Raw genomic sequence first — 12727 nt, 5'->3', positions numbered from 1 at the left:
TCCTTCCATGGGACATTAAAACTGTTAAGGTGATAGATTTAGCGAAAGTGCCTTCCCATTCCTATAATTCTGATATGGAAGTGTGTTATATCCTGGGTTAGGATATCCACTTCAATTATATTTTCGGATTAGTTTACCAAGAATATTTTTAGACAGTTTTCCAGTTTCTCTGAATTCACTATGTATTCTTTTAATAGAAAAAATTCCAAGATAAAAAGAGCTCAGTCATATTGATTGGTCAGTTATCAAAGTCCAAAGCACATTTTTGAATCCAAAATTGTCAAGCATGCTGGTATGATACCATCATTCTTTCTGTTGGACTCAGAAAGATTATCAGGTTGGTTTTGGGTCATTTATGAAAATCTGTCTTATACGTTTCCTTGGGGTAAATGGGTTTTTTGTGTTTTATGTATTTTAAAGTTTAAAAAGCACATTATTCCACTTCTCTCCACTATACATTTCCTTCACCATCCACAATCCTTATTTAGTCTCTGAACTCTTAAGTTAAGTAGGTCCCTTTGACAATGCAGCAAACCTAGTCAGTGGTTGGTCATTTGAAAGGAGTACATTGTGTCTCATTTTAATATTCTGAATCAGTGCATCATAGAAATGCATTCTGAATAATGCATGTCTCCTACTTTAATTACTTGTTTAATTAGTTTGTTTCAAAGCCTAGAGCAACTGCTGTTGTTCGGATGATTAGAAAATTGCTTCCAGTTGCAGAAATCTATTTCCTGTTGTTTGTTCTGGCAGTGATCGCAGACCGACCTCCCCCAGTCATTCGACAGGGTCCTGTGAATCAGACTGTAGCAGTGGATGGTACTTTAGTGCTCAGCTGTGTGGCCACAGGCAGTCCAGTGCCCACAATTCTGTGGAGAAAGGACGGAGTCCTTGTTTCAACCCAAGATTCTCGAATCAAACAGCTGGAGACCGGAGTACTACAGATCCGATATGCTAAGGTAACTTGAAATGACACCCTGGGTTTCCCATTTTGTTCCACTTTGGTTTTGCCTCCAGCAACTAGTGTTGAAGTCTCAAATTTTAGAATCAATGAAATGTTAATAACAGTATTAATATATTTTTAATTTGATGCGTTATTCTTTCAGACATTTCACTATGTATATTAAAGATGATTTGACTCATAATTTAGCCCATGGCAAGTAGTTTAAGGTTTTATATGGAGGAGAAAATGATGAGGATTTGTGGGAGATAAAAATACCTTCCAAGTGGTGATGTGATGCATTCATTCCATAAAGCATTTTTCAAAGATATTTTCCAGTATCATATTATGTGCTTGAAGAGTTCTTTTATTGTGAATATTTGGTTCAGAATTTTGTAATTACAGAATACTCTCCCTGCAAACAATAAAGCAATGTACAATTGAATGTACATTTCAAATCAGAATATTAAATGATGAAAGCCCACAGGTTTGTGGGAACAATTTAGGGATTTACCTTCCCAGGGCATCACATCCCATACCTGTTCTTTCAGGACTGTGTTCTTTTGCTTTGATTTTTCTTTTCATTTTAGATCAAGATCAGACAAGCTCATGAGGCATATGAAAGAATAGCCTTGACAGCAATAAACATAAATTTCGATTGCTTTATTGCCTATTGTGGGCGGCTTCTTTGGAGTTTTGGATGAACATAGCAGTTCATTTTATGTGCCACGAAAGTTAATATGTTGTACTTTTATGTAACAGTGATTGTGACTTTGTTATTACAATTGCCAGAGCAAGATGACAGCATTTTTGTTTTATCCAACATTATTTGATGATAGAATTATTACCTTAAGCAGAGGTATATGGGTTCATTATGGTACTGATGATTTTAACGTTGAACATGTGACCTGTGTTTGTTTTCTGGCAGTCAGTCTTTCAGAGGAAGAGAGAGCATCATTCCAGCTGGAGTTTGACTTTATACTTACTAAACTGCCTTAAGTTACAGGTTAAAAAAATAAAATGAGAAAAAAGAGTGAATGCTTTAAGAAGAAATCATTTTGTGTCTATCCATTTTCTATAAATATTTATTTATCTCTGATATCCATATAGGTGTAACTCACATAATATATGAAATAGCAAGAATAGTCACTGGCTAAATTTTATTAGCCCTATTACATGACTTATTAAATATAAAGCTATAAATTAGTAATAAAGATTAACCCTTTGAAATTAAAGTTATATACCTCATTGTTTACTGCGCAACACAGAAAATGGTGATGTTAATGTACTTAAATATTATATTTTTATTATGCAGTTAGAATAACATTTTTGTCTTCTGTCTTCATGCAATATTTTACTTCACATTCAATAAAAACAAATTAAGAGGCAGTTTCTGGTTAGTGCTTTTTAATGCAAGTTATCCATATTCATAGACCATATACAAAACTATAATTGCTTTTTCAGCCCAGTGAGCTCTTGATTGTTCCAAATATTTATTTTGCATCTGTCTTCTCAGCTGGGTGACACTGGTCGGTACACCTGCATTGCATCAACCCCCAGTGGTGAAGCAACATGGAGTGCTTACATTGAAGTCCAAGGTAAATTCAATAGTATTTTACCTTAAAATAAAGCTTTTGTTTACTCACTGGTAAAAAGATGAAGAGCATGTCTTGATGCTTGAGTAGGTAGATGGGTATGATATCTACATTTATGTGCTTATCTGTGTAAACATCTTTCATCTTTTTCTTCTTTGTTAGAATTTGGAGTTCCAGTTCAGCCTCCAAGACCCACCGACCCAAATTTAATCCCTAGTGCCCCCTCAAAACCTGAAGTTACAGATGTCAGCCGAAATACAGTAACGTTGTCATGGCAACCAAATTTGAATTCAGGTGCAACTCCAACATCTTATATTATAGAAGCCTTCAGGTAGAGTGAAGACGATGTTTCCTAGTTGTTCTCTCTTTTGATTTACCATTAAATATGCATGTTCTAACTTGTGTATCTATCCTTAGCCATGCATCTGGCAGCAGCTGGCAGACCGTAGCAGAGAATGTGAAAACAGAAACATTTGCCATTAAAGGACTCAAACCTAATGCAATTTACCTTTTCCTTGTGAGGGCAGCAAATGCATATGGAATTAGTGATCCAAGCCAGATATCAGACCCAGTGAAAACACAAGGTAAATATTGATTTACTCAGCCTTGAGACATCTACTTACCTTTAGATGTTATAATTTTACAAGTAACTCATTTGTACTACATGCTAGGATTGTATATTTAACATAGATCTATTACCCAAGTTGCTCAATTAATTTTTAATACACAGTGTCTGCAAACTTTCTTATTTTCTGGACTAAGCACTCCAAGACAAGAAGAATAACAGAGAAATGTTTCTCATTTTATAAATCACAAATCCAATGAGCAAAAATATTATGTGAATATTTTTGTATTATTTTCAATTTTTTGATTTTTAAATATGACTATATGTGGGTGTAAAATTTTAATCACATAATTGTATTTAAAATTGAGTAAATTTTATGTATGTTGAGATTAATACTCATGACCTCCTGGATGAGTTTTGAACATTGCAACCATTGCAAAAATAATTTAGGTCTGTATGTTGTTTCGCCTATCTTTCATTGCCAATTATGTGAACCATGATATATTAAACTTTTAAATGGAAATCATGTATATGTTCGTCAAAGCTGGGTTAAAGAAACAGATAAAAGGAAAAATGAACATGTTGAAGCTGCTTCCAAAAACATTTGAAATTGGAAATTTTTTCACTTGGACCACATTCTGGATACACTGCTTTTTATTGTCTTTCATGAATAGGAATTATTATTATTATGTGTGTGTGTGTGTGTGTGTGTGTGTGTGTGGTACGTGGGCCTCTCACTGTCGTGGCCTCTCCCGTTGTGGAGCACAGGCTCCGGACGCGCAGGCTCAGCGGCCATGGCTCACGGGCCCAGCCGCTCCGCAGCATGTGGGATCTTCCCGGACTGGGGCACGAACCCGTGTCCCCTGCATCGGCAGGCGGACTCTCAACCACTGCGCCGCCGGGGAAGCCCAAGAATTATTTTTAGCTTTCAACAGATTATTATCTCCTACCCACCGTCTTGCTCCTCCTGTTATTTTAATGTTTTAATAGTAGTAAAATTTATACATTAAAAAAAAAGATGAATTTAAATCAACCTTTACCTTTTTTTAAACGTATTGTCATCACAATTAAAATATACTTTATTAATATAAGATTAATAAAGAAAGGTAATTCTAGATGGTAGGAATTAGAAATATAAAATTCTTTTCTCAACATACAGAGGAATCATAATGTCTCTATCTTAATTTGTATATTTCCAAAGGAAAAATGGAAACTTAGTTACAGTGACAGAAACAAATTGCACACAAAAGTACTGAAAGATTTAAATTACTTTTTCCTGGTTCGGGAGAGGGTCTGCCAGCCATGTTGCATGTTTTGTCTTCTCCAGTGAGTATATAAGCAATCTTTTGGGAAGGACTTTTTGTTTCAGAATTCACTGAGAGAGCAAACTGAGTTGCAGAACATGCCCATGTCTGTTTCTTGCTGTGTGAAATCAACACACCCAAATGCATATATTTGCTATTATGAGTCACTTCACCAGTAGCTTTAATATTCTTGGAGCCTGCCTTAAGGCAGTTTGAGGTTTTCAATATTAGATACGCATTTGTAAAGAATGCAGAAACTATGACAGCTGTAAAGCGAACTTAAACTTTTGTCCCCAGTACAGTGGTCTCTACCCAGTAGACATTAGGAAAAGTTTTTCATTAACTGCAGTTCTGTCATATACTCATATAAATGATTTTGTAAAATATATCCTCAACTCTTAAGCGAGGAGGTAGTCAACATTTTATCTGTGAGTTAATTTAAGTTTTTTTTAAATTTTAATCAACTTACCTTTATACGTGATAGCTAGTAGAACAACTTAAAGGAAACAAACCCATGTCAACTGGAAAACTGGAAACATAGTGAAACAGGCATACAATTGTGAAATCAAAGAATTTTTCATCTCAGCTCTTCAACCTACTAGCAAGTTAGTATGTTCGCTGAGCATCGGTTCCCTCATCTATATAATGGGGCTAAAAATCCCTACTCCACAAGATTGGGCAAGGGTTAAATTAGCCAATTTATGAATATACAGGGCTCATATTTCTTTTATATTATATGCCATAAGACTGTCATTGGACTTGTATTTCTTTCACTGTCTGGACTAAAAACAGAGGAAGTTCATAAAATTTGAGAAACACAGCTAGTGTGCTGAATGAGAAAACCAGAATTAAATGTATCTCGACAGTCTGGAATGATGGGCCAGCACTAACAAGATTAAAATCAATGGAGCAAATTTAAAAGTCTGGTACTTGAACTTAGGTTTAGAAAATTAGCTGTAGAAGAATAGGCTGAGGATACTGGGCTTAAAAAGAGAGTACGTGTGTGTGTGTCAGGTGTGTCAGGGGGACTTCAGTGTTGGAAGTCAATTAGCACACCTATCTGAGCCAACGGAGTGGGTAGTTGTCGAAGAAACAAATCTAGTCTTAGCAGAATTATATGCAGATCAAAATCTGAGCTGGTCAGATCACGAAGGGAGTAATGTGTCCTATTTTGAGCACTACATTTTCAGGTAGACTTTTAAGAGGAAGACAGAGAGGATGGTTGGTGAGGCTGCACTAAAGGCTGAAAACCACATCACTGGAAAGGAAATCCAAAGACTTGGCACATTTAACCCCCAAAATAACAACGTTAGACTGGGCTTGACTTTTTTTTCCTTAATATTTTAAGAGTAAGATATGCTTATTCTAACTCCAGGCATCAAAACAAGCCAATGAGTGGAAGTTAACATTGAGGCAGATTTCATTGTCCAGTTCTTAGACTGCTTTTGAGACACACCGAAGCCGAGCTGAGTCAGGCCATAGCAGGAGCCTAGGGCAGAACCTGGGAAAATCCAGTTGAAGGGTACAGAACGTGTAAGCAGTTAGGAGAAGAGCCAGGGGTAGAGGGAATTCAGGAAAGACTTGTTGCAAGTTGATTCACAAGGGAGCAGGCATATTTTCTTTAATTACTTCTGCAGCATGGCTGCAAAAAAAAGTCTTCCCCAAGTGGACATTTCTATGAATGAGCTGGGTCTTAAAGTTGCACAGATCCAGGGCATGGTTTCCTGTTCAGGAGTCAGGTAGACCTAGGTCGCAGTTGTAGTTGGAGCCCTGTCCCAGTGTAATCAAAATGTGCTTTCCCAAATACAAGATTTGATAATGCAAGGAAGATGACATGAGCACCTAGCAAGTGGGAGTGGGCTGGGGGGTAGACATTGCTGAGATGGGGGTAGTTGTTGCCACAGTTACTGCTATTCTTTATCCATGTTCTGTCCACACAGCATTCTTGAGCCCTATCTTTTAAAGAATATGCACACAGACATAGAATGTACAGAATATGTGTATACTATAGATAATAAGAGACCAGTTATTGTAAATAATGAAGGGGGGCCTGGATAATGCCCCCCCCAGAGATTATGTATAGGGAGCTCCAATACTGGGGAAATAGTGGGAGTAGAATCATATCTGAGATTTCCTCCAAGTTTAATTCTGAATGTTGTCAGCAGGAGAAGGAAAAGCAAGAACAATAAAGGGACCAATGAATACATGTCTCAATATTACATTATTAGACATTACTTTCCATTTTTCTTTCCGATGAGGAATTTCCTAAAATAATATTTTATTGCCAAAATGGTTACACTAGGGATTTTTCCTAGATTTCATGAAGGGATTAACTGGCATGTTACCTCAACCAGGGAAATTAGAGATTGCCATGCAAATTATAGTAGTAACCTTTTAAAATGATTACTAAGACACTTCCTAAAAGGTAGACGATTCCCTGAGGATGGACGTTTACATGTGAGAGAACATGTTTAGAAGCTAATATACTATGTTTGATATGTGTGTGTTTTCCATACAGTAATTCACTTTAACTCAACTAATGTTTCTTAACACATTCTATATGTGTGGCACTGTGCTAGGTATTCTAGGTTCATAAAAATTGACCCAATCCCTACCTTCAAGAAGAGGACTTCATATGCCTTAAAAAATGCAGTTCTCACAAAAATCCTTTCCTCAGAAGTAGCTTCCATTGATATTGCCATTTGACAGATGAGGTAACTGAAAAATAGTGAGGTTAAGGAATCTTCCCAATATTACATGGCTGTCGAGTTGCTAAGTTGGGGAGTTGCCAAGTCTGTCTTATTCCAAGAACTCCACTCTTACCCTAGAGATAGATGGTAGCTAAAGTTGTAGGAGCAATGGAGACCAGTAGAGAAGTAAATCTGCCTGAGATGGAAAAGTTACAATCAAGTGCTTTCTGTCTCTAGTCTGTGATAATAGGTAGCCTGAAGGCCGATATGAGCCAAAGCTATTCCAAAGGTATGATAAACTATGAGAAGCCAAAACTATCTCAGGTTTTCTCATTTTGCTTATTTATAAGTTTATAAATCAAGGTTATTACATCTAAGGGTTTTGAATAGCACTCTTTTGTTTTGTTTTGTTTTGTTTTTTGTTACGCGTGCCTCTCACTGTTGTGGCCTCTCCCGTTGTGGAGCACAGGCTCCGGACGCGCAGGCTCCGGACACGCAGGCTCAGCGGCCATGGCTCACGGGCCCAGCCGCTCCATGGCATGTGGGATCTTCCTGGACCGGGGCACGAACCCGCGTCCCCTGCATTGGCAGGTGGACTCTCAACCACTGCACCACCAGGGAAGCCCCTGAATAGCACTCTTGTTCTGTCTTGTCTTTCATTTGCCTGCCTTCCATGGACTTCATCAAACATACTTACCAACCTCATTTTTAAAAATTTTTATTGGAAAATAGCTGACTTAAACTGTTGTGTTAGTTTCAGGTGTACAGCCAAGTGAATGTTATATATACATATGCATATATCCACTCTCTTTTAGATTCTTTTCCCATATAGCTGACCTCATTTTTTTTTTTTTTTTGGCCACGCCATGAGGCATGTGGGAATCTTAGTTCCCAGCCAGGGATCGAACCCTTACCCCCTGCAGTGGGAGCTCAGTCTTTTTTTTTTTTTTTTTTTCCAGATCTGTTCTCTCTTTCTATGAGTTTGTTTGTTTGTTTTTGAAGTATAATTGACCTACAACACTGTGTTAGTTCCTGTTACATAACATAGTCATTCGATATTTCTATACATTTCTAAGTGATCACCAGAATGTCTACTTACCATATGTCAACATACAAAGACATTGCATAGTTATTGACTACATATCCCACCCTGCGCATTTCATACCTGTGAGTCATTTATTTTGCAACTGGAAGTTTGCAAAGAGGTATAAACTTCCAGTTGACTTGCATTCTTAACCAAGAAACTTAGATCCCATGAATAAGGTGGTCTGGGGTAGTGAAAAGAGCATGCATGATTTGTGTCCAAAGGCCTGGCTTTTACTGCCTGCTCATGGATGCTGTGGCCTTGGAGCAGGTGTTCAGTCTTTCTGTAGCCAAGTTCCCTTCCTTGAACACTGGCAGTGCAGAGTCTTAACCATTGGACCACCAGGGAAGTCCCCAACCACATCTTTAATATTCATGTTTTTGTTTTCTATCTAACCTCAGTTCTTTAAAAGTATTTAATCATTCATAAAACTAAAATTCTTGTTTCTGTTGCTTATGCGATGGAAAGCAGTCCAGAATATATGTGCCAAGATACAGTACTTTGAGAAGGAGAATTCTGGATATTAAAAAAGTCTTAATTTTCTTCTCTTGTTCATCCTGTGTTCCCTTTTACTACTGAAAACAAAGCAAAGCGTCTGTACTTAGAAAACCTCTTTAGAAAGAGGCAATTTTTATCAAGTACAGACTTCTTAGTAAGTTTAACAAAACACTCTCTGGTTGGGAAAAAAGTGCAACATAAATGAACACTAGTAGCAGTTTAATTCTTACTATGTTCTTGGTCTCCTTTCCAAAAATGTTGGTGTTCTTGAGATTTAGAACTCTTTATTGAACCTTTCTGACACTGATACAATAACTAAACTAAACCAAACCATCAATTGAATAGGTGTTAAGTACTCTTTTCTCATCAGATTTGTTTTGTTCTGTTCTATTCTGTTTTATTCTATCTTATCCTATGCTATCCTATTGTGTTGGTGGTTCCTGTATCCTCCGTCATAGCCATTAACTTATCATATATCTTATTTGGGAAGCTATCCAGTTTCATCTTATATGGTGAGGATGTCTTTTTGTGCTTGCTTTTCACTTATGTGTTTCCATTCTCTCCATTACTCATCTGCTGTGCTGAAAATCCTGGCTCTTTTCTTTCTGGCATAGTTAGGATCAGTACAGAAGGTTATGTAGCAAACTGAGAGGAGATTGCATAGGCTCCTCATCTTTAGCAAGAAAGTGATCATTACATGATAGGAGGAGCCCTCAAATGCTGCTGTTTGCCATTGTTATCTTTGCCTCCTGCTCTTTATTGCTGTCTACATGCCCTCTGCTTGTTGTCTCTCTCTATATGTCCTGTCCTCCTGACTCTAGTAAAAAGGTTAAGTTGTTCCTATTTTATTCTGTATCACAGGTTGGAATTATCCTTCACAGTTGGAATGCTTCTTCTTTTCTGAGATTTTCTATGAATGAAAGGATTGTTTCCCCTATCCTTTCATTCAAGTCAGTTGCATTGTCTAGGATCTGACACAGTCTCCTTGGATTGTTGCAGATGTTCCCCCAACAAGTCAGGGGGTGGATCACAAGCAGGTCCAGCGAGAACTGGGAGATGTTGTACTGCATCTCCACAACCCCACCGTCCTTTCTTCCTCTTCGGTCGAAGTGCACTGGACAGTGAGTCGTTGTTGCTGCCGTAATATTTGATCTCAGTTTTAATAAGCAGATGACTTTGGAAGATCATTACCTGAAAAAATATATGTATATATAGAGAGATGCAACAGATAGTTAAGTTACATATATCTGTTGCTTACCTCTCTACCAATGATAACTTTATAATGTAAGCATTGTTTATTATGATAGCTGTGAAATGGCTTTAAACAGAGAAAAATTTCATCTGTGTGTATCTTATATTATGCTGCAGTAATGAACTTTACTAGCCTCAGACGAAACAAGTTATATATTCATAGTACTATAATGATAGGATCATTAGCATATGAATTTTTTAAACTGAAAAGTATTTCTGAATAATATTAAATAGTCTTTTAAAATTAGGAAGTGGAAAAATACATTTTATTTCCTCATCCCCTTGACACTCTGACTTACCTCTAGATATCTGTTGTGGAAGTGCCATGATGCCTCACATTTCTGCATGAAGCATAGAAATTAGTATCTAATATTATACATAAAAGCTGAAAAAGCGGACGTATTACAAAAGATAGTGATTTGTTTTTAGTATTCTACTTTATGTAAGCTTAGAAAACTGTGGAATGAAGTCAGAATTTTTTTGCATTTGTGTCACATTAAATTTTCATAATTTTCTAAAAAGTCAATAAAAGGACATGAATGATTGCATTTTTATTTGTCATTTTAATAGGTGGACCAACAGTCTCAGTATATTCAAGGATACAAAATTCTTTATCGCCCGTTTGGAGCCAGCCATGGTGAATCGGAGTGGTTAGTTTTTGAAGTGAGGACTCCAACCAAAAATAGCGTGGTTATCCCTGATCTCAAAAAAGGAGTCAACTATGAAATTAAGGCTCGTCCTTTTTTTAATGAATTTCAGGGAGCAGATAGTGAAATTAAATTTGCTAAAACCCTAGAAGAAGGCAAGTATAACTTAATGTGCGGTTACTATGAATTGCAATACTTTTTTGTGAGGCTTTTATTAACTTAATGGAAAAATATTAATGACATTAAGTCATAATATTAGTGACATTAATTATTAACTGTTTTGATAGTGAGCATTGTATTTTGTTAATAACATTTATTTAATTAGAACTACTAAAAACCAAAATTCTATTTTACTCGACTTGCTTTAGTAGTGGCCTATCTAAAAATGTGCGAATGTGTACATTGTATTACTTAATGACATATTGGATATATTTAATTATTCAGAACTAAAATTCACATTTAAAGATGGAATTATCCTCAATTTGCTTGTCTTTCCATTAATTATTTTTCATTCATTTATCAAATGTTATTTTGAGTGATGATCTGTAAATAAGGTGAGTAATGTTTTGGTTTGCCCGGGACCTTCTGGGCTTAGCATTTTATGCCTCATGTCCCTCAGCTCTAGACAAACCAGTATGTTTGGACACTCTATAACTAGAGATTAAAAATTAGTATTTACATAAAGGTTAAAGGTTACATGTCACAAGTATACTCTTTAAAAATAACCAGAATTTTTCCTAAAATGTCTTTATTACTTTGATTACAATAAATTATAGGATACAGTTAATAACATGGATGGTTAGTATTTATCTTTATACTTTTGAACATTTTTAAGGAGAACATGGGACTAGGGTTACAGGGTAGGAGAAAGAGGAATTCTCCTGGGATGTTTTGTGGAGATAATCTATATAACTTTGGTTATGGAAAACTCACAATAACAATAGGTTAGCGATATTGAGGAAAAACAAATAGTTTGGGGCTATTCAAATTGGATGAGATACATCTTTAAAACATATACATATATGGATATAAATTTTATATGTTTTTGTCTAAATGTTAAATGCCTGCTTTCAGTGTTCTCTAATGTGCTCATAATATATCTACTTTTTAAAACAATTTCATAGCACCCAGTGCCCCACCCCAAAGCGTAACTGTATCAAAGCATGATGGAAATGGAACTGCAATTCTTGTCAGTTGGCAGCCACCTCCTGAAGATACTCAGAATGGAATGGTCCAAGAGTATAAGGTAAATACATATATAGCAATTTACTGATGGACACCGCTCTCCCCTGCAGGAAAAAAAAAAAAAAAAAAAAAAAAAAAAGCAACCTTGGTTAAATTGTTCATGGATATTTGGCGCCATCTGCTGGTCCACACAGCAGCATGTAAAATTATTTTTAAAATACTTTCCTGTTTATTCAATAATTGTGGAATAATTTTTTCTTAAGCCATTTGAAAAAAAGAATTTAAAAGAGAGAATCTACCTGGTCACAGTACATATAGGTACACATAATTTCACACAAACAACAAACGTAAAGGCTAATAAAAGAATCTCTTTTTTTTCCCCCTTAAAAAACAGCTTAAATACATTTTGAAGAATTAGTTTGCCCCATGGAATTGTATCAGATATGGTTTGATTTCTTACTTTTAACATGTTTGGAATTTTGTAACATTGGAGCTAAGTTGGAAAAATTATTTTATTGTGCCTGAAAATTTTTTTATAAACCTTGTTTTCATCTCTAAACAAAATTTTATGTCTCAGAGGAAATTCAGTTATAAACTTCTGTATATATTTAACTGAATTTTTTAAACATATGATGTATTGTCAAGTAATGTAATCCAGTGATTCTGAATAATTGTTTTTACCTGTGAAGTTATCAGCTCTAATCGTTGAATTTAGAGAGGCTTACATAGACTCATCTCCAGCAAATATTTTCAAGCATGCCAAGGTACAATAAAAATTAAGGACATGAGATTTAGCCTGTTAAAGAATATACATTAAAGCACAGTTTTAATGAGCTATGTTAAATGAATAAACGATAGATTGAATTAGGGAAATCTCAATAGAGTGTAAATTTTATGTGTATTGTTTCAACACTTATGTAAACACACTACATACTAGAAGACTTTTTTTTTTTTTCTTTTTTTTTTTT

At 35.8% G+C, this 12727-nt stretch overlaps 1 protein-coding gene across 4 annotated transcripts in view; it reads left to right on the top strand.

Moving 5' to 3' along the window:
* Positions 1-12727, top strand: part of ROBO1 (roundabout guidance receptor 1) — a 952567-nt gene that overhangs the window by 874931 nt on the left and 64909 nt on the right. For all 4 annotated transcript variants that reach the window (XM_007454543.1, XM_007454546.1, XM_007454545.1 and 1 more), the window contains 7 exons: positions 754-959; positions 2457-2538; positions 2698-2866; positions 2953-3119; positions 9676-9797; positions 10498-10729; positions 11699-11820. In XM_007454543.1, the coding sequence (XP_007454605.1) occupies positions 754-959; positions 2457-2538; positions 2698-2866; positions 2953-3119; positions 9676-9797; positions 10498-10729; positions 11699-11820 (1100 nt within the window). The remainder of the gene's footprint in view (positions 1-753; positions 960-2456; positions 2539-2697; positions 2867-2952; positions 3120-9675; positions 9798-10497; positions 10730-11698; positions 11821-12727) is intronic.

Source organism: Lipotes vexillifer, unplaced genomic scaffold (genome assembly GCF_000442215.2).
Source record: "Lipotes vexillifer unplaced genomic scaffold, Lipotes_vexillifer_v1.1 scaffold1816, whole genome shotgun sequence".
NCBI classification, from domain to species: domain Eukaryota; kingdom Metazoa; phylum Chordata; class Mammalia; order Artiodactyla; family Lipotidae; genus Lipotes; species Lipotes vexillifer.
Note: the sequence above shows the minus strand (reverse complement) of the source record. Positions and strands in the feature narration are given on the sequence as shown.